At 43.6% G+C, this 21,552-nt stretch overlaps 3 protein-coding genes across 3 annotated transcripts in view; 1 reads left to right on the top strand and 2 right to left on the bottom strand.

The window, feature by feature from the left end:
- Nucleotides 1-301: 301 nt before the first annotated feature.
- On the bottom strand, nt 302-9,840 carry LOC134435760 (secretagogin-like). The gene is made up of 11 exons (XM_063184802.1): nt 9,681-9,840; nt 9,501-9,571; nt 9,294-9,386; nt 8,569-8,658; nt 8,179-8,235; nt 7,517-7,594; nt 6,218-6,273; nt 5,310-5,355; nt 1,342-1,401; nt 1,151-1,219; nt 302-716 (listed from the first exon to the last, which is right to left on the bottom strand). Exons 1-11 carry the CDS (start codon nt 9,748-9,750, stop codon nt 591-593), a joined length of 816 nt encoding a protein of 271 aa, XP_063040872.1. The 5' UTR covers nt 9,751-9,840; the 3' UTR covers nt 302-590.
- On the top strand, nt 2,313-4,955 carry LOC134435759 (puff II/9-2 protein-like). Its single transcript, XM_063184800.1, has 3 exons — nt 2,313-3,157; nt 3,518-3,595; nt 4,420-4,955. The coding sequence occupies exons 1-3, from the start codon at nt 2,501-2,503 to the stop codon at nt 4,654-4,656; spliced, it is 972 nt and encodes a 323-aa protein (XP_063040870.1). The 5' UTR covers nt 2,313-2,500; the 3' UTR covers nt 4,657-4,955.
- Nucleotides 9,841-11,412: 1,572 nt separating the features above from the next.
- The window catches only part of LOC134436350 (F-actin-uncapping protein LRRC16A-like), a 69,306-nt gene continuing 59,166 nt past the window's right edge, over nt 11,413-21,552 (bottom strand). Inside the window, exons 32-39 of the mRNA XM_063185508.1 lie at nt 20,713-20,852; nt 19,625-20,031; nt 19,095-19,288; nt 18,348-18,396; nt 16,802-17,017; nt 15,388-15,579; nt 14,387-14,521; nt 11,413-13,562 (exon numbers count right to left, since the gene is read on the bottom strand). Of these exons, the coding sequence (XP_063041578.1) occupies nt 13,441-13,562; nt 14,387-14,521; nt 15,388-15,579; nt 16,802-17,017; nt 18,348-18,396; nt 19,095-19,288; nt 19,625-20,031; nt 20,713-20,852 (1,455 nt within the window). The 3' untranslated portion in view covers nt 11,413-13,440. The remainder of the gene's footprint in view (nt 13,563-14,386; nt 14,522-15,387; nt 15,580-16,801; nt 17,018-18,347; nt 18,397-19,094; nt 19,289-19,624; nt 20,032-20,712; nt 20,853-21,552) is intronic.

The following is a 21,552-nucleotide window of genomic DNA, read 5'->3' on the forward strand; positions in this document are numbered from 1 at the left end:
GCACAAACACATGATGTAAGTAAAAAAATTACATTGTATTAAATATTGTTACACTGGTTATTACACTGTACCTAATGTGGTATATCCACTGAACCATTAAAACAGTATTACCATTTGCCCCATTTTTTGCTTCATTTTCACAATAGTCGTTTGGTTTTAAGCCTATGCGCGTCATGTCACGTCTGTATATACGTTTACGAAATGGTGGACGGGAGTGGTAGGAATGATGGGGGACTGGAAGCGTCGCGTTTCGGGGATATACCTTAAGCAGTCGAAGGCGACTGCACAGGCAGTCTAGTTACATGATGGTTTTAATTCCGAATTAATCATTCCGATTTAAATAGTTCCGTCGAGTTTGCTTTGATCTTTCAATTAATTCCGAATTACAGGTAAGAGGTGTTTACATGACGTTTTCAAAGCAGAATTACGTATTATTCAGATTATAAATCAGTTAATTCTGAATTAAATGTCTCATGTAAACGTACAGTAGCAAATGATGATTGATGGTATAAACATGTTCAGTTGTTCCCTGAACTGTGAAGAAGTGTAGAAGTTGAGCTTGAGACGACATTAGGAGCTAAGCTTGAGCCCTAGATGCCCTTGAGCCCTAGACACAGTGCCAGCTCATTTTTCTGGATCTTTCCGTCTCCGTTGACATCACAATGGCCCAGCAACGCCTTGCGGAACTTGTCCAGGTCGGTGCCAGTGAGGTCCGGCTTGAGAAAACACACACAACAGCAAGATTAATCCTTAGGTATAAAAAAGAAAAACGATAACAATGGGAAACGCCAGCCTATGGAACTCTATAACTGAGGCTCTACAAGCATGGGATCAAAGAAACAATAGAAGGCTCTATCAATCAAAAAAAGAAAACAATGTAACGGTATGAAAATTTGAAGCTGAAGGTTAGGCTATGTCAATAATTTCCACCCTCGCTGTTATTTGTACATCACTGTATGTGATAGGATGTTGGCAAAATGTTGAATTCTCACTATGTTGTCACAAGCGCTTGGCATGAATTCTAACCCAGAGTTTGGTGGGAGATGTTTGAGTAAAATTCTAGAAGAACAGGGGGGGAATCCTTACTCCTCAAAGGGTTTAAAAAAAAGTGTTCAGATCTGAGACTGGTATACAACAGTGAGCATCTCACCTTTACAAGTTCCATCATGTCTTTCACAAAGCCATCCACCTCAGGCCCCTCCAATTCTCCTGTTTTACTCTGGTGAAAAGGCAAGCAGAAATGGACCAACATGAAAAAAGCCTCTTTGCCTTGATACTGCCTTGATACGTGCAGGTGTACGTATCATATGTAAATGTCATATACATTTTGAGGAAGCTTACCACATCATAATGAGCAAAAATCTTCTCAAAATCCCTCCTTCTTTCCTCTTGAGAGCATGCCTAAAATAATAAGCAGCATTGCCACAAGTCAACACAACTCAGTCACACTGTTGTTGCAGATGTCATGATAACAATTTTCATCTCTCTCTCTCTCTCTCTCTCTCTCTCTCTCTCTCTCTCTCTCTCTCTCTCCTTTTGAATGTTTTTCTTCTGATTGTGTATAAGTCACTCAATGGCCCAGGCCCTAAATATATTGCAAATATAAAGACTGACGTTTCGACGCAGTGCGCGTCTCCTTCAGAGTCAAAGTCAAAGAGTTTTGACTCTGAAGGACGCAGTGCGCGTCTCCTTCGGAGTCAAAGTCAAAGAGTTTTGACTCTGAAGGAGACGCACACTGCGTCGAAACATCAGTCTTTATGTTTGCACTGCAATAAAATAACTAAAAAGTATCTGAGTGCTCCAGTCATCCCTGGCCTAGTTTTGCGTAGTGGACCAGTTTACTTTCCATTATCAACCGTCCTGGACTGGAAGCACCAAGAAGGTTAGAGCGCAAGTGACTTCCCTTTTACATATGGCAAGTATGCTTGTGCAACACCATCCTCATAGAGTCTCCTCTACAGGTTTTACCTAGGTAGACTTTGGTTAAGGTTAGTTATCAATTCTCTATAATACTTTTATACTTTCTATTTTCTATCATATTTTTCTTCTCTCTTTGACTGACAGTTGGGTATGATAATGTACTATACACATCCTATTGCTATTGCTGTGTTCTATTCTATCAGTTTTTCAAACTCTGCCAAGTCCTGTTCTGGGGTTGCAGGTTTACCAACATTCTTGATAATTGATGATTATGACATCACACATGGGAGTCACCAACGTGATGTCATAATCAAATTATTAAGAATGTTGGTAAACCTGCAACCCCAGTGGAATATTTTGGACTTTGCTGTTCCATTCCATTATTACGTCATAACAGCTGACAGACAACACAACAATGTAAAGCTGCATGCACAGACAACATGCAGTTTGCATCAGAACCAACCATAATCTTAACCAAGACCTCAAGCACCCTTTCGCATGGGAATTACAATTTGAAGAGACGATTACAATTCTGATTTAATCCATCACGTTCGGTTTGGATACAGTTTGAACTCCCACAATGCTCCCAACTTGGGGTGGAGCGGGTTCTCTCCGAACATGGATCAACACACTAGAGATGGAGAACGGTGAGCAGCAGAAGGCCCTCGATGCAGCGAGAAGCCGCACCGACACCTTGCGCTGTGATAACACAAACCTGAAAATGACCATCAGAAAACTGAAACCTAAATGTCAACAAGTCTATTCCATGAGAGAGGAACTGGACGAATTGCGCTCAGAAATGACGGAAAGCTCGAAACGCCGGGAAACTTTCCAGTACAAGCTAAGTGACCTTGAAGTGACAAATTCAGATCTGCACGAGAAGCTGGAATGTCAAATTGGGGAGATGGCAAGCCTTAAGCTCGCTAGACAGGCAGACAAGGAGCAATGCCTTTCTCTCACTAAATCCACCAAGTCAATGAAGAGTGAAATTGAGCTTCAACGCTATTTTCTGGAGAAGAAGGAACAAGACATGAAGCTGCAAGATGCCCTTCAAAGAGAGCTGAACTCCGCCGTCCTGGAGCGCATGGAGATCATCAATATGTTGGAGGAGAGGAAGTCCGAACTGGAGGCGGCGTTGAGGAGACCACCTGCCGAGAAGCCGCTTAGCATTTACGACGAGATTTGTATGGCCACGGGCACTATGGGCCAGGGCGAACCCCTGTCAGCCACAAAGAGTGTAAGTATACAAAAAAAATACCAATAGCTAATCCGTAAACTGCTGTAATGATATATTAGTGCACCTGGAAGACACTCCATATTTTCATCTTATCTTTTTGTTTTCTCCTCTTATTTTTTGTTTTGTTTTAGTTTATTCTGTGTAACCTATTGGTCCAAATCTATAGGAAATGGTCGGGGGCCTTGTCTTGGTGCTGTGCTGACCTGTGTCCCTGTCTTTATGGGTTTTTTATTTGTATTATTATTTGGTGTCTTCTCTGAGTGTTTTTAAATACCAGCAACAAACCTAACGCCCTTGGGCACAAATAAACTTGACCTTGAAGAAATTACACCAATAAATGTTTGTTATTTTTGCCAATAGCTCAAGATGATGAAGATGCAGATGAAGCCTCAGAAAGTGGTTGAGAAGATACTACCCTTGGCCCCAGCCTCAAAAAGGGTGAGTGCAAATGGAGTAGAATGTCCCATTGATAACATTCAGCTCCAGATCAATCCAATTGCAATTTACAAGGGGAGAAAATGCTGCTAAAATATGCGACCTTGCTTCCTCCACTTGTGCTTGTGGCCTCGCCCCGCCTCCTGGCCCCTCCTCCGTGGAGAAAACAATTAAGTTTCCCAGCTGTCAGCCTAGCCACAACAACTTTTGGGGGACTGTTTTTCATCTACCATCCCAATTGCAAATGAGAAAAAGACTTAACAATTGAGCTTTTGCAAGATATTGAAATAAAATGCTGTTGTCAGTGATGTCATCATGACATATTACTTCCTGGTACAAGGCCACAAGCACAAGTGGAGTAAGCAAGGTCGCATATTGAAACGCACTCTGAGATGATTGCAGAAAAGCACCCCAAAAGTTGCTCTGTCTAGGTAGGTAGGCTACCGCCATCTACAGCGCATTTATTCTCAACCTCAGTACTCCGAAGGTCTCCTAACCGAAGGTCTCCTAAAGGGGCGTTCACCCGACATAAAGTGGATACCGGAAAAGAACTAGAATGACATATCTCTGTCTATAATATCTCTGGCGGCACTGGGGAAAGAAGGCACAAGCGACAGGAAAGGACGAGAAGAACTAGTTTGGCTAACACCCCTAGTGATCCTGTAGAGTTGACTATTGCAACATCCTACTTATAGACCTTCCCCAAGTCACTCAGGCAGGTGCGATTAATCCAAAATGCTGCTGCTAGATCATATCCCTTCAGTACTTAAGCCACTGCGCTGATTCCCAGTTTGGTTGAGGCTAACTCTTCTGATTGTGATTCACAGGTGCCCGAGGTAAGTCTTCTATACCGGAAAATGGCAACAACAGTTGTGAACTGGATCAGCTTCGCGCTGGGTTTTGCACTCATGATGTTCTGCGTCCTGCTGGTGATTGGCGCCGCTGTGCCCATGTGCCGTCCGGCTCACTACCACGTGCCATGCCAGGACCTGCTCAGAGACGTCCTGCCACGCCTCCTGCTGCCATACTGCGACACCCGCTTCCCACGCCCCCCGCCTTTCTGATGACCTCCTGCACCAGATGAACACTTACTTACTGAAGCCTTATTGTCCACTCCACCCCCACTACCTTCTTCCTAACCCCTTACATCAGAGGGAATTTACTGGAACATTTAGGCTACTTTTACCCTCCCCCCACCTTTCCAATAACCTATTTCAGAAGGAAATTTATTAAATACATTGGCTTCAAAACTCAGAATATTTTTTTCCCCCTGTGGATTTTAACACTAATTTGAAACTAAATAAAACACATGTGAAATGGCAGATTGAACTGTTAATTGTGCATAATCTTTTTTCTGAGCGGTCAATAAACTATTATGAAACATTTTCACTGAATATTTTCAATGTCAGCTGGACTAGATTCACTCACTTGTGCATGAAATGGCAAGATTTATGAATAGTTGCACATGGTCCCAAGTGAAAAGAAATTGAACTGATCTGAACTGACTTGCTAGGATCAAGGTAGACTTTTCCCTTTATGGTTATCTACAGTAAATTCTTGGTGTTTGATGTTTGTAATAGTATGCAGAGATTTGTGACATAATGAAAAAATAAATATGCAACTTAGACAGCATCACTGAAAAGAACAAGAAAATGAATTGTTTTCAGAAAGACACTAAACATGTCAAAACTAGTAAATATGATAGAGCCATGCTTACCTCCATCTCAAATTTCAAGAGGAAATTCTCTTTAAGCGCCAAGATTCTATAAGAAAACAAAAACGGCTAAATAACGAGTCAAGACATTCTCATTGAAGGAGTAACATTTCACGAACAAATTAGTGAGTCGATACCACAACAAAAAGTGTTGTCAGGTCTTCTTTGTCTGTCGAGACTACCACTGGCCAGAGGTGACGAAAGTAAAACTAGAAGTAAATTTATTTACCCTACTGCCATTAGACTCTTGAACTCAATTCGTCACCTGCCCCCCCTCAATACTTCAGGACTATCGATACTGTGAGATGCACATGGATTTTTATGGATTTTATTTATTTATTGTTAATATATCTTTTATTTTGTGGGCATTTGTGGGTTGCTACTAAACATAATCTCGCTATATTTATATAGTGACAATAAAGTCTACTCTACTCTACTCTACTACTATGTTGTAAGTACAACACTAGCAGATGATATTACATTGTGGTTACACCAGTTAGTCCATTGTACCTGATGAGGTGGCTAAATGTTGATAGCCTACTGGGAAAAGAAAATGGGAAACGGTGAAAAGACTTCAAGTTTTGGCAAAGGACGCGCTCAACTTCTTGGAAAAACGAAAGTTTTGGGTGCGGGATAAAATGTATCACCTTAAGGAAGAAAAATCTGCACTCACAAACTATTTATATCACCACCATGTCCAAGAAGCAAACGCGTTTCGGCTATCAAGCCTTCATCAATGCGTGGTACCACATGCGTGGTACCACATTTGATCCAACCACTGCATAATAAAGTACTCCGTGAAAAGTTACTTGTGTTGAAAGGAAACAACTGCAGGTTTTTATTTTTATTTTACTTTAGTCACCTCTGGCACTGGCCTTGAGGACACAAGAGAAGCAGCATGTTATTCCTACCTGGCTAAATCATTCAGATCCAGACGACCATCTCTGTTTTTGTCAAACAGCAGCATCTGTTGAGAAATATCACAATGAGCACACTGAGGAAAATCTAGATAGCATCCACATCATCAAGCACCATTCTGCTTTCAACCGGTATCAGGGGAAAGCATAGGCTGGTAGACTCATAATGCTTGCCATTAGCCCCACAGAACGCTGCAATAGTCATAAAAAAGACTTAACCACCATAGTACTACACTGCCACTTTGACATTACCCAGAGTATTTTAGTAAGACATTTATCTCGCACCCAAAAGCTTTTCGGTTTTCCAAGAAGTTGAGCGCGTCCTCTGCCAATACTTGAAGTAAGACATTTAAGACATTACGAATTGGTCATTGCCATTCTGCTAACATTGATAACAAGAGCCATGTCTTTAACAGGTTAATATTGTTTAAGGCCCGTCACTGAACAATCAGCCCAATCAAGTTCCAATGTCTTAGCTACTTCATCTCTCTTGACACAAATGACTCTGGTGCCACGGTTAATAGCATTGTACTTGTAATGATTCAGCTGATGATAACCCACAAAGATCATTTCACTGCTTGCATACAGTAATAGCCACTGACACACAAAGGTACCAGTCTAATTTAATCCATGCAGTCAATCAAAGACCTATTTCAGATAGAGAGGGAGAGAGAGAGAGAGAGAGAGAGAGAGAGAGAGAGAGAGAGAGAGAGAGAGAGAATGAGCCACACCTCAAGCCTCAAGCAAGAAGTGCTGAGATCTTCATCATCTCTGTTCAACTAATCGATTTATCGTCACCCATAATAAGAGCATCAGCCAGCCAGCACTTCAATAAATTAGGACAGGTCCTGATTTTTAATAACTTTTTTTGTTATGCGAACCTGGCACCAACATAACAGCAAACCAGTGGCGGAACAATTGCACACCGGGCCCCAGGGCAAAACATTGATAGAGCCCCCATACAGCCTGCCAAGGTCACAATAGGGCCCCCACTATCAATAGGGGAGGGCCCTGGGCCCAGGGGCAAATGCCCTGCTCGCCCTCCCTACAGCTCCGCCCCTGCATGCGAAGTATAACAGGGCTGAGAGATGCTCTTCAAATCTAATCTGCGTCCAGTGCCCCTAAGGGGGCTTAGCTCATTTTGAGGTTGTGGGCTGGAGACGTCCTGATTTGTTTTTCTTTTTATACCCGTCTGCATGGTCTGGGTTGGGGTTGAGTTGAGTTGGATGTGCGAGTGCCCCCAAGACGATAGCAGACGAGATAAAGTTATGACGGCAAGTAATGAGATCATACCATCGTATCCGTGTACTCCTGGAGTTTGTCCGATGAGATTTCCTTCTTGTGTTGCAGGAAGAGATCATGAAGAAAGTTCTGTGCAACAACAAGGAGATAGAGAGTAGGGAGGAGGGGAATTTTATTAAGCCAGAGCAGGGACGTAACCAGACATTTTCAAATACCGAGGTCAAATACTGCGTGCTGTACTGCATACTGTACATTTAGAATGCTTCAAACACTTCAGTCTAACTCTTACGTTTGTTTTCATTAATCACTGCCTTAAGGATGAACAGGGGTGGTGTATATAGACTGAATTGATCATTGTTGATCATATATCGCTTTTGATCAATAGATGCATTTTACATTACTGAAAAAAAACAAACAGAGGACATGAACTCTGTGTCCTCAATGGTAGTTACGGCCATGAGCCTGAGGGAAATGGAGGTGTCCAGTAGCACATTATAGGCTATAATAAACTTTGCACAGATGCAACATATCACTCGTTAATACATCTACTGTACATACAGTACCAATAGCCAATAATGGAAACAAGGGAAATTGAATATCTGATAAAAAATTACTGTTATTGCTCTCTGTTTTTTACAACATGCAATGCATTGCTAATTTCCTGTTTTTGAATAAGGGGAGCACTAGGCATCCACACATATAATTGGACTCACCTTGAGCTCTCCGGATGAAATGTAACCACTGCCATCTGCATCGTAGCTCCTCCAAATCTGCAAAAGACAAAGATTGGCACAAGTGTGAATAGCCTGATCATAGACCAAGTCCCCAAAATACCAAAATCTTGTTTCATACAGTTGTGTCATGAAGACAGTTGTTGCACATGTGCAGCACATCAAAAACACTGAACATCATCTCCGCTCCAAGTCTAGAAAAGATGGGGTTTGAAAAGCTCTTGCGTAAATAATATTTGATAAAGTGTCCAAAAACAACAACAAAAAGCTTGTTTCACAGAACTAACAGATTTCCCCAGTGCATTTGCCCATTATACCATACCATACTGCATTTGTCAATTTAGTATAGTGCATTAAAACTTGACACCTCACCCTCATAAACTCCACACTGCTGTTTAGAGGAGTCTCTCTGCGAAAAAGGAGCAAGAAGTTTTCATCTTCAGGCAGGAGCATGCTGGCCAGCTGCAACACCACAAACCAAACTGGTCATTAGTGTTTGGATAATACAATGATGGGTGGGTCCTCTGTACATAGAGTCTCTGCAACATTTAGGCCTACTAATAACATGAAGAACATTGGATCATTGACATACGTAATTAACAGACTTAAGTACTTTTTGATCCTATGGCATCACTTCAAGACAACTGTACAAGTTAAATTAAAATGAAGCCTCATTTGAAATATGGAATCCAAACCCATACACCTTCAAGTGAAGCACAAAGGTATAGTCCAGGTGAAACACTATACAGTATGTTCATAAAACATAATTCATGGAATTAATTGGTGTAGGCTAATTGTTGCATAAATTGGCTTTCTTAAACAAGTCACATTTTAGCAAGCTACAGGAGCCAACAAAGAAAAAAAAAAGATTACAAACCCTGCCTGTCTCAATTTATTGTATGCCACTTCAACATGACTAATAAAGCACACACTACTTTCCAAGAGTGATTTCCCCATCAAATGAAAGGGTGTTCTTCCACATCACATTTTCAGACTTCTGACAAAACACGTTGCACATGGTTTACATTTCATTGACAGTAAGTTATCGCATGATGTTGAAGTCCATCTATATTTTCATGTATCGTTGTTGACTTCACCTCTTGTATTTGTAAGCGACCATCCGTGGTTGTGTCGTATACTGACATGAAGTTGTCTTTCAGTCTTCGCAGTTTATCCTCGGTTTCTTCTTCCTTAAAACACAACTTTAGTTAGGCTATGCCGTCCAGATACGACGGTGAATGACAACCAATTTTATGCATACACAGCCACACAACTTAGGCAACCACGTTTCATAGGTTACTTACACTTAGCCTAAGTTTGTTCATGATGAAACGGAAAAACTCATCCAGCTCTTTCCCCTCAATAAAGCCATTGTCTGCAAAAAGACGTGAGGGTTTCGAGAAATATTTGTGGAAATAATACTCAACATTTTACTTTTAAAAAAGAAACTTACTAAATGAGCTTGACATTTCTGGATGACCTACCATCTGCGTCAAAATGCTTCCAAATTTGTAGAAAGGAGCCGGCGTCGAGACGGTCAAAGGTGCTGTCCATGGTACCAAATTAAAACTATGCAATAATTAAGATGCTCAGATCCCCGTCGGTCTTCACGAAAGGCTAAATGTTATGTCCCTTTTCAATGCACCAAACTCCACCTCCCCAGTTTTCTAATGGGAGTGAATGGAAGGCAATAACGCCTACGGGCAGAGTGAAGTGAACCGTGTGACTTTTCATAGAGCACGAATCTTATGGTAGCCTATCCATGAAAAAATACAGGACAATACCAATTCCATTGACGGGGTTTTTAAAAAACTTTTTTCAACTGTTAAGTCTGCATGTATAATGTAAGTCATTGCATAGAATTACACAGATCATTTACACAGACTCATTTATTTGCTTAAAATATTTTATTGGCACAAATATACATATTGTTTAGGATATGGACAAATCAGGGCAGTGCAAAGATGTGTAATAAAGATATCTGAAAATAGAAAACATTGTTCTAGACAAAGGTTTTCTGTCAGTCTTGTAAAATAAGCAAAAAAAACCCCAAAAAACATCTTTGTCAAATGTGTTCTTACACATTAATACTTGTCGATAAATAATAGTGCAGTATTAGTAACTGCATTTCTCTCTTGAAAAAGCATAAAGGTGCAGAAGACCATCACCATGTACCAATCTATACATGCACATATTTAACGGCACATTCCCCCAACTAAATCTATGTTCAGATAAGACTCTCGTACATATAGCTTAACCGTAAAGTAAATCATAACTGTGGGTGTAGCCATAATACTAAATAAACATATATTGCACATATACAGAAATGCAATTTGCATCATATAAAGCTATTTGGTATAGATCATAGCTGATTTATTCTCAACTAATTTAGGTAGGAAAAACAAACTCCCTTGACAGCATAACATAAGCATAAACATAAGCATAAAAAAGAAATTCATTTACTGACCAAATGGTTTTGCATAATGGTTTTCATTACATAAATGGAAGTGTCAGATCCCCCAGAGTTATCACCATTCTACTATTTATCTCAGTAAACCTGGAGCCACAGTCCTCCATTATACTTTATTGCCACTAGGGGGCAGTACACCATCACATTACCAATTACATACATCTGCTGGCTCCTCAAGATGTAACGTCATGTTGTACACCTACATCCTAATTATTAAGGAGGGAGGTAAGCATTTTCTTTTGTGTGTGCCCATAACCGAAGGAAAAATCATGCTTAGCAATTTCAAGGACAAAACATAGCCATAAAAGACGACTAAATAAAACAAAAAGACAAAAAGAATGGCATTGACAGGAGGAGTGGCAAATGAAAATAGAGTCAGGGGTAGTTGACAAGTGGAGGATTTTAAGCCTAAAGGCTTATGTTTGTGTTTTGTTTGTGTTGCTCCAATGTGATGCCTCTTCATTTGTTTGGGTAGGTCTGTGGTCTGTGGTAGGTCTGTGATTTTTTTGTGCCTTTTTTTAAGGTTCACACACTCCTTTGGATTTTTTTCTTCCATAAGTTATTTTTCTTCCTTTTTATTCATTCATTGGCATGACAACTTTTTAACCTTGTGGTCTTCTTCAGATTCCGCAAGGTTGAAAAGTCATCATGCCAATGAATGACTAAAAATAAAACAAGAAATTAAAGAAGAAAAAAAAATCCAAAAGGAGTGTGTGAACCTTAAAAAAAGCGGGAAAAAATGTCACTTCAGCACCAGGGATTGTGCCCGAGCTGAACCACAAGTGAAGGTCTGTGGAAATGAGGGATGGGCTGCAAGTCAAGCAAGTTGCTCCTTGCTTTTCCTGTTGCTTGTTGCCTCTTATAGGGTTTTCAGGCCGACCAGAACTGAGCCTGTGCCAGTGCCCGCACCAGTTACGTTCGGCACTAAAGTGCTTATCTGCGAACCGCCCGTGTTCATACCGGGCTCTGAACTTTTTCCGCACGTGACTGTGTTACCTGGATGAACCTGCTGACGGCCACGTTGTTGTCACGGTTCGCGGAGAAAAACCTAGTATTTTGCAGTTCACATTGCGAACCAATTTTCCGGTTCGCAAACGCTAAAATCTTTGGCGTGAGCACGACGGCCGGTTCACAAGTAGGTGCGGGAACGGGCACCGGCACGGTTCTCAGTCGGCCTGAATGCGCTATTGGAGTCATATTGCCTCCGTGGAGAGAAAAAAGTTCCCTGCCTTCAAACAAGACAGAGCAACCTTTTGCGGGACTTTTGCCCCAATTGGAAACAAGACTATGTAATTTGGAATTGTGGTTTCACGAGAAACTGAATGAAACCGCAACCATTAATGACGCCGAGCACTGTATCACGTGGCCACAAGCAACCGAAAAGGATAACAGAAACTAGTTGACACACAGAGTGTGGTGGTGAGTGGGGGGTGGTGGAGGCTATGCGTTGGTGTTCGCCTCAGTGGCTTCTTGGTCCTCTGGTATGGGGTCAGGCCGGTCCAGGGGCGGGAGAGGCAGGATGGAGGATGGAGGATGGAGGATGGAGGGTGGAGTATGGAGTATGGCGGGTGGAGTGTGGATGGGTGGAGGGAGGTGGCTATGCGTTGGTGTCCGCCTCCGTGGCTTGGTCCTCTGGTATGGGATCAGGCAGGTCCATGAGAGGGGACGGGGGAGGCGGGGGAGGCAGGAGAGAGGATTGAGTATGGAGGGTGGAGGGAGGTGGCTATGCGTTATTGTAGGCCTCCGTGGCTTGGCGGGGGAGGCAGGAGAGAGGGTGGAGGGAGGTGGCTATCCGTTGCTGTCCGCTTCCATATGGGATTAAGCAGGTCCAGGGGAGGGGGAGGCAGGAGAGAGGATGGAGGATGAAGTATGGAGGGTGGAGTATGGAAAATGGAGGGAGGTGGCTATGCATGGAATAGCGGCCGACGAGGTGTCCCGATATCAAGGGAAATAATGGACGAGGCGGAGCGTTCTAACAGCCCGACGGCGCAGCCGAAGGGCTGTTTGCTTCGCCAAGTCCATTTTCCCTTGATATCGGGACACCTCGAAGGCCGGTATTCCGCTTATCACCCGGTTATCAGCATTTAAGTATTCATAATATGTTGATCTAAGGCTTTGTGAGAAAGCAGATTAACCACTGCGCTTGGTACGTTGCTATGGGCACCACTTCCTAATCTAGTGAGACGAGCCTCTATCGGAGGCATGTAAGGACGTGCGCAGAACGTTGGGGTGACTTGACAACCAAATGCGATAGAATTGACGACTGGGTTTCTGACTTGACAACCAGATGCGATAGAATTAGTAACGGGGTCTTGACTAGACAACCAGATGCGATAGAACTAACGATGCGGTCTTGACTAGACAACCAGATGCGATAGAATTAGTAACGGCACTTCGCCAGAAAGTTAGAAAAGAAGCAACTTGGATGTCTGCACGCCCGCATGACATCATAGGTGTCCTGCTACTGAGGAATAAAGGACACCTGCTCAGCCAATCAGAAGACGTTCCGTCTGCTCACCGGGTGATAAGCGTTGGTTTCTGCATCCTTGGTCTTCTGGTATGGGGTCAGGCAGGTCCAGGGGAGGGGTAGGTAGGAGAAAGGATGGAGGATTAGGGAGTGTGGAGGGGTGGAGGGAGATGGCTATGTGCTGGTGTCCGCCTCCGTGGCTTGGTCCTCTGGCATGGGATCAGGCAGGTCCAGGGGAGGGCGTAGGCAGGAGAGAGGATGGAGGATGGAGCATGGAGTATAGTGGGTGGAGGGTGGAGGGAGGTGGCTATGCGTTGGTGTCTGCCTCCGTGGCTTGGTCCTCTGGTATGGGATCAGGCAGGTCCAGGGGAGGAGGCGGGGGCGGCAGGCCAGGGCTCAGCAGGGGCTCATCCTCTGGGCACAGTTTCACTGCAGCAGCAAACAACACAACAGCACATTATTAATACACGAAAGATGCATCATTATCAAGATACAAGATCCAATACATGTATTGCGATGTCAATACATGGGTTCTACATTTTTGTTTTCTCCTTGCTGCGCACAAGTCAGCCTCTGATTGTTGGAAACCGCTGTCCGTCAAAAAATTAGCTCATGTGGTTGGCTGCCAGTGTCTTGCCCATCCTCAAAACATGGTGTTTATAAAGACGGTGAACCCATGCTGCCCAACAAAGCAAAAAGGCAGTAACTGCGCAGAGCTCAAAACTGAATAAAGTTGACTTTAAAATGATACTGTAACCCAGTATAAGTGGTTTTTGGAAGATTATTGACATGTGACAGTTTTGTTACTTTATATTGCCACCTTTTTTTGCAGATCAATCATTTTATTTACCTTTTGACTTTGATATATATGACATCAAAGTCATAGTAGCTCATTTTAACAGCAATGCAGTTACTGCCTTTTTGCTTTGTAGGGCAGCATGTATAGAGTCGATAGGAACTTGGTTTGGCACATTTTAAATAATGGATGCAGAATCAAGTTTCAAGATTCAACAAAATTATTGCCACGTCAACAGAGTTGATGGGAACTTGTTTGGCACATTCTCAGCACCGATATAAAATGGGCAAAACACAACAATGATGCACATACATAAAGGATGGGTAGCCATCAAAAGAGGTTCGGTAAATAGTAGACAGTAACCAGCAGACAAACAGATCATGGTCATAATCATATTTAAAACATTCCCAATATCGACAGTAAAAAAGTAAAGATGAATAAAGGTGATTGGACAGACCAGGTGTCGGGAGGGACTTGATTCGCTGCCGTTCATCTTCCGCGACCGGATTGGTGGAAGAGCGAAGGGAGGAGGCGTGTTTGATTGCAGCGGAGTCTTGGTCCCCATCGAACACGCTGGAGTCTCCTGTTAATTCTGGACGGGATGAAGGGACACAATCTTTTGTGAGATCTCATCATCATAGAGGTTTTTGTTGCCATGGCACGGCATGTGTGGCTGTGCTTTGCATCCAGTAAAGGACACAATCAATTTATGTGAATCACAGCATGTACAGAGATTTTCTTTTCTTTTCTTTTCTTTCTTCATATTATATTGAGTGTTTAAATTCTATGAATGTGTGAAATTCATCCATCATGCCTTTACCCCCCTGTGTTACCCAATTTACTATACATACGGTGCTGTACACTGTTGCTTCTCTCAAGAGGACTATTCATTTCAGGGACAAGGTTCTTCATTGCTACTTCCCCGCTAGTCAGACTGACGGCAAAACAGCACATTTGACTAACTTTGATTTTTAATATGTTTGATATCTTAGATTATTTTTTTAAAACTTGGATCACTTTTTGGATTGTCTTTGTTCTTGCTTTTTTCTACGTATTTCTATTTATTGACTTAGAGGACCTCCACAATAGGTCCTATGTGCCTGGACTACTAGTTCATGCATAAATGGCAAATAAAGAACTTTGAACTTTGACATTTTCACAACTTGTACTACTATATAGTTATTAGTGTTGCCTCTAATTAAAAGTGACAAGATTTCAGGACACCTAAATAACAAACTACAGCAGTATCTCATTGTGGCTTCTCATAACTTCTATCACACCTACAGCTCTTCATATCAACATGGACATTTCTGTTCCACTGCAGTCTACTTGTGTTGTTCTGTTGAGTCTTTGTATGTCTTTATGTGTCTTTATTTTGTGTTAAATGGTCTGTAAAGCGTCTTTGAGTATCTAGAAAAGCACAATATAAAATTATTATTATTATTATCATCATCTCACCAGAGGGCCCATCCCTCCTCTCTGAGTCCTCAGGCGAGGGGCTGGTGGTCAGGCTCTCTCGCTCCGTGTCAGAGGAGAGCCTCTTGCTGCGCTGGGCAGGTGTGGGCATGTGGGTAGGGCTGGACACGTGGGTACTAGGACTGGTGGGCACTTTGGGGGACAAGCCACCGCTGGGAGAGTCAGGACGGTCATCTAGGAATGCAAATTATCGATTAATTCATTAATCATTAGTTGAGTGCCTTATCGATCGCCTTACGATTAATTGATAAGCGGCGTTTTCCCCCCGAAATCTCAATGTTTCTCAAAAAAAAACCCTACAAAATCTAAAAATTTAAATTAAAAAGTGAGATAAAATACTACATTTAAATGCATTCTATTTAAATTCTTTAATCCAAAGGTGATTTAAATATTCCCACTATTCACACCCCTCTTCACACACACTCTTCGCATGCCCATTTCACCTGGGTCTCTGTCAGTTGAAATGGCGATTAATTGCGATTAATGTTTTTTAATCGATTAACGCATTACTCGATGAAAGTCGATGAATCAATTTATCGTTTGCATCCCTACTGTCATCTGATTGATTGTCCGATGGGCAGAGAACAAGACGGCCATATCAGACAGACAGACAGGACAGGCAGAGAAACAGATAATGACACAGAGATGGAAAGATAGAGATAAATACAGCCAGACAGCCAGACATACATTATTTACAGATACGGTATAAGCAGGGCAGGATTATCCATAAGGGTCAGTGGCACAGTGCCCAGGGGCACCAACCAATTACAGGCAGATAGGGGGCACTACATGACACAAAGTGTACAAATATTGTTCATTAAGGGGGTACCTGCGAGGGGCAGTGCCCGGGGGCACCACAGTGTCTTAATACAGTCCTGGCCTGGGTATAAGGAGATTGATAGAGAGGGTACACAGGCATAATAGGCAGAGAGAGGGGGGTGTGGGGGTATAAGATGACCTCAGCATATGCACAGACACAGACAAAAGATAACAGTTCTGCTAAAGGTAAAGCAGAATAAGAATCACAGCTGGAGTACTTCTATAGTATTCCCCAGAATGCTCCGCTCTGTTCTGTCCTGTAGCTACACACACTGTGTGAATTCCAATATGCAGACTCCCATCCTACCTTGCTCACTTGCCTGTTTGTGACCTCATGGTGATGTCACTGGCGACAGAAAATTCATTCAATATCTTGCAAAAGCACAATTCTAATGTCATTTTCCCATTTGCAATCGGGATGGTGAATGAAAAATCAAAAGTCCCCCAAAAGTTGTTGTGGCTAGGCTGACAGCTGGGAAACTTTATTGTTTTCTCCACGGAGGCGGGGCAAGGCCACAAGCACAAGTGGAGGACGGGAGCCTGCATATTGGAATGCACCCACTGTTGCCATGCCTACCAGTGCTGCGGCTGCTGCTGCGCGTCTTGAGTGGGCCGGAGAGGCGGGGGCCCAGGGCCGGCTTGCTGCCCTGGGTGGGGGGCTTTGGCGCGCCCATGGTGGGCTTGGCCGAGGTGGGAGGGGGCAGGGTGGTCCTGGGGGCCGGCTCTGGAGGACGCTGGGTCTCACCCCCCGGGCTCTTCCTCTCAGGGGACTTGTGGTCGTCCTCGTTCGAGCCTACACGGACAGGGGACAGGGGACAGGAAAAAACAAGCTTAACTTGGGGGGGTGGGGGTATATCATACTTATTTTTCAATATTCATGTATTTATTTTGGGGGGCTTTTATTGCCTTTACTTGACAGGATAGTGAAGGCAGTGACAGGAAGTGAGTGAGCAGAGAGAGATGGGGAAGGGTCGGCAAAGGACTCGGGCTGGGAGTCGAACCCTGGTCGGCCGCATAGCAAACGAGTGCCATACCATTTGCGCCACAGTAGGGCCTATTTTTCAATATTTAAGTAATATTGGTGTAGGTATAATTAACATTAGTATGGTTATAAGGGATGTAAAAAGATATTTTTTGTACAGAAAATCATCTGTGTATGAGATACAGTATGTCTTGTTTTGTCAGTGGGAATAACCAGGCTGCCATACACTGGTGTCTGCTGAATTTAGTTGGCCTGACTCTACTCAGCCAGACAAAATAAAGGCCCATAACTAAAAAAAAAAACCCCACTTCCTCCCCCATGCATGTGTACAGTATGTGCCAATGAGCAGAGGGAGGAATGAGTGAAAACAGCCACTATTTCCCAATGTCAAGTGTATGAGCCTTGGTAGTGTGTCAGCCTTCGTAGTCACGCCCAGTGATTGGATACTCCGCAGAGTTCACTAAAGAGTGTCCAATCACTGGGCTGGACTTTGAAGGCTGACAGACTTCGAAGGGTGCACACTAGACATTGAGAAATGGCCAATGTGTGTAGTTACTCACTATTGTAGAAGTCCAGGATTTAAAACCAGGACAAACATCCTGCAGGCTCTGGTTAAAGTTTAATTTACCAGAAAGCAGTGGAACATTTGGGCGCAGTAACTGGTTGAGTGACACAGCCAATGGGGGGGGGGGGGGGGGGGGGGGGGTGGTGGGGGGGGGGGGGTTGGGTCTTGTTGGTCCCCAACACAGAGGGGTGGGGTGGGGTCTTGTTGGTCCCCAACACAGTTGCACAAACTGAAACACTTTGGAAAAGGCTGATGCAAGTGCCATGCTACTGTTCCAAACATACAGCCGTACACTGGTACGTCCAACAGGAAAATGCATTGCTTGGCATGACTTTCACTGGGAAGTCAGCAAATCCAAGGGGAGTGCAAGACCTTTGTACCCAGGAAACAGCCCAACAGGAAATGTTTGTCTGAAAGGCTTGTGTTTTATTTAACACTGCAGTGCATACCAAAAGCTTGTCGTTGAAAAGGAGAGGAGGCAAACTGTCAGAAACAGGAAGATGCGTCAAAGTTTGGGAACACACCCAAAAACACAGGACATGCAGCAAGTCTACATAAACACTCATAAACACTCACCCGGTGATTCAGGAGACTCAGACTTTTCAGGAGAGGAGTGTTCGTTGGCCTGATAGAAGAGATAGAGAAGATAAACAATTAAAATATCCACATCCATACCATATTATTAATACTGGTAATGGATGCCTTCAAAGGTCTATTAGTGTTTCTCATTATTATTTGTGTATTGTCCATTTCTATTTTTAGTTTCTCATTTGACCAGTAGATGGCAGTTTCTCCTCACAAAGAGCCAACGCCAGACCAGGCGTCAGACCTGATGTACAGTAACTAAATCCGATGATAACATAAATGAATTGAATATTAAACACAAAAACAAGCAAATTTCCTATACCAAGTGTCATGGAAAAGCTAAAGGGGTAGACGTGGAACTTTTACTCTTTCCACTTAAACTGTACCAAAATATCATTGTTTTCAGTTCCCAAAGCAACAGTGCCATCAGGGGCCACATCTGAGCGCCCCATTCAGTGTGACTAGTTATCATTTATCCTTGGCCCAACCCTTGTGGACTTTATGCCTCTACAATCTCTACCGATCTACTTACTTTCTCTATTCCGTCTAGTTTCTTCTTTTCTCTTCTTGCTATTCTTTCTTGTTTCTGTCTCTCTTTTCTACTTCTCTTTTTAACTTCATCTTTAACATTGATGTTTATCAACTTGTTAAGCACTTTGAGCTGCATGCCTTGTATGATATTGTGCTATACAAATACAGTAATTATTATTATCATCATCAAGTGCAGCCAGGGTTCACCTTATTGGCGGCGGCGGCTGCCTTCCTCTCCTGCTTGGCTCGCATCTCGGCCAGGAAGTCGTTGCCCATGACCTGCACGCCTATGTGGCGCCCCATGGGGGGGCTGAGCTTGCTCTTGGCCTCCCCCGCCGGAAGAGCCTCCTCCCTGGGGAGCTCGGCCTCTTTGGGGGGCCCTGGTGACTGGGGCTCCTCTGCTGTAGGGGGGATTGTGATGATGATGATTATTTAGAAAAAAAAACATCACATTTTACAAAACCAACAACTGTATACATTAAGAGATTAAATACACTTCTTAACATCAATATATTCTAAAAAAAATTCAAAACCTTTAAAAGTGGGGCCTAAATTAAAAATATCTAAAAAAGTATCTTTCTTAAAAAACTGCTGCCTTTTCATTCTCAGTGCAGATCAAGTTCAAATATGCTTAATAGAAAGAGGTCTACAACAATAATTACAAAGAGGGGGCACATCTCCAGTTAACAAAAAGTCATTGTTAATCTACAATGACAAATTCGAAACCTTGTGTATACCTGCTGTAGGGGTCGGTGGAGGTGGAAGGTCTGTTGCATCACTGGGTGTGTTTGCGATGGTGACCTCGGGCTGTGAGGTGGTGGTGGGAGTGGGGATGGGGCTCTTCGGAGGAGGCCTGGGGGGCGGGGGGAGGGGGTCTTCTGGGTCTGGTGTGGGTGCAGAGGGCTGGGGTGTAGATGCTGGAGCTAGTGCAGGCGTTAGTGGGCCGTGTGTGGGTGTGGTCGTGGGTGTATGCTGGGGGGTGGTGGCGGACGGCGGCGGGGCTGCTGGGGTCTTCTCGGCTTTGGAGGAGCGCGGCTTGATGCGGTTGAAGAGGCCGCTCATACGTGACTCGCGCTTCTTATCGCCCTCGTGAGGCTGGGAGTGGGACTGGGGCTGAGGCTGGCTGCTCTTCTGGGACAGACGCCTGGGGAGGGGGGAGAGAGTATGAGAGAGAGAGAGAGACTTTTGATTTTTAAAAAGATTTTATTACATAATTCATGTGGTTAATACACAAAGCCCCCTAGAAGCTGACTTTAAAAAGAAAAAATAAATAAATAAATAAAAGAAAAAGATACATTTATACATTCAATCATACCACACTTACAGGCACCCCAAAATCAGAGCTAAAATCAAGCTCTTCACCTCTGACTTTACACAGGCGAGAGAGAGAGAGAGAGAGAGAGAGAGAGAGAGAGAGAGAGAGAGAGAGAGAGAGAGAGAGAGAGAGAGAGAGAGAGAGAGAGAGAGAGAGAGAGAGAGAGAGAGGAAGACAGAGAGAGAGAGAGAGAGTTTGTTTTTGTTGGGGTATACAAAGAAAGACCCACCAAAGGGAAAAGTCAAACTTGTTTTCAATTTCAATCCGACAATTCAAAAATTCAGAAGTGGCCTTAAAGTTGCACAATCAATTAAAAATCTATAACAGATACACACGTACGCACACACCTACACACACGTCCACACACACACACACACACACACGCGCGCACACGCACACGCACACGCACACACACACGCACACGCACACGCACACGCACACGCACACACACACACACACACACCGAGTGAGTGGGTGTATCACTGTAGTAGCCTGTCGTCTCAGACTCACTTGAAGCTGATCTTGGTGATCTTCTTGGAGAAGAAGTCCTCCATGCCCTCGTCCACCTTCACCACGGCCCCGTTCTGCTCCGCCTCTTGGACGTGAGCCCCGCTCGACGATGCAGCTGCTGAAGCTGATGCTGATGCTGCCTTCAACACAAACATTACATTACATTACATTACATTACATTACATTGCACTTAGCTGACGCTTTCATTTTATTCAAAGCGACTTACAACTATTATTTTTCAGGGTATTGGTTACAGTCCCTGGAACAATGTGGGGTTAGGTGCCTTGCTCAAGGGCACTTCAGCCATGGATGGAGATGTAGGGAGAGGTCAGGGGGGATTCCTAGATTTAGGAACCCCTAGATTTAAAGACCAACTCTCTAACCACTAGGCCACGGCTGCCCCACTGGCCAATCCACACAGAAGGTACTTGTGAACAGTGTTGGGCAAGTTAAATCAAAAACTGTAATGCATTGCTGATAACGTGTTACTGTCTTTTCAAAGAAATCCCTTACATTGCAATATTACTATATTGAAAATGTAAGGCATTACACTACTTTTGCATTACTTTACTTACTCTCGTCAACAATAACAGTTCTTTGCTTACTCTCGTCAACGTGCTCTACAGCGCCCCTAGGGCGTTAGGGAGCCATAGGGGGGTGTTGAGAAGGGAAGCGCTGGGAGGGGTGGGGCTTTGTCGAAAATGGGTGGTTAAAGTCCATTTTATTTTTCCAATACTAAGGGAGGCTTTGACAGGATTATAATGGTGTCAAGGCGGACACGGCTGGCATTTAGCGGACCTATGATGAGGTCAAGGGGGCGTTTGTTGAAAACCACTGATC

Source organism: Engraulis encrasicolus, chromosome 20 (genome assembly GCF_034702125.1).
Source record: "Engraulis encrasicolus isolate BLACKSEA-1 chromosome 20, IST_EnEncr_1.0, whole genome shotgun sequence".
Classification (NCBI taxonomy): Eukaryota; Metazoa; Chordata; class Actinopteri; order Clupeiformes; family Engraulidae; genus Engraulis; species Engraulis encrasicolus.

Excerpts from the sequence above, each read along its gene's own strand:
- LOC134435759 (XM_063184800.1), top strand. The coding sequence starts at position 2,501 with ATGCTCCCAACTTGGGGTGGAGCGGGTTCTCTCCGAACATGGATCAAC. Across the intron at positions 3,158-3,517 it reads CCCTGTCAGCCACAAAGAGT|CTCAAGATGATGAAGATGCA; the intron begins GTAAGTATACAA and ends TTTTGCCAATAG. Across the intron at positions 3,596-4,419 it reads TGGCCCCAGCCTCAAAAAGG|GTGCCCGAGGTAAGTCTTCT; the intron begins GTGAGTGCAAAT and ends TGTGATTCACAG.
- LOC134435760 (XM_063184802.1), bottom strand. The coding sequence starts at position 9,750 with ATGGACAGCACCTTTGACCGTCTCGACGCCGGCTCCTTTCTACAAATT. Across the intron at positions 1,220-1,341 it reads TTTTTGCTCATTATGATGTG|AGTAAAACAGGAGAATTGGA; the intron begins GTAAGCTTCCTC and ends CCTTTTCACCAG. Across the intron at positions 717-1,150 it reads ACATGATGGAACTTGTAAAG|CCGGACCTCACTGGCACCGA; the intron begins GTGAGATGCTCA and ends TGTTTTCTCAAG.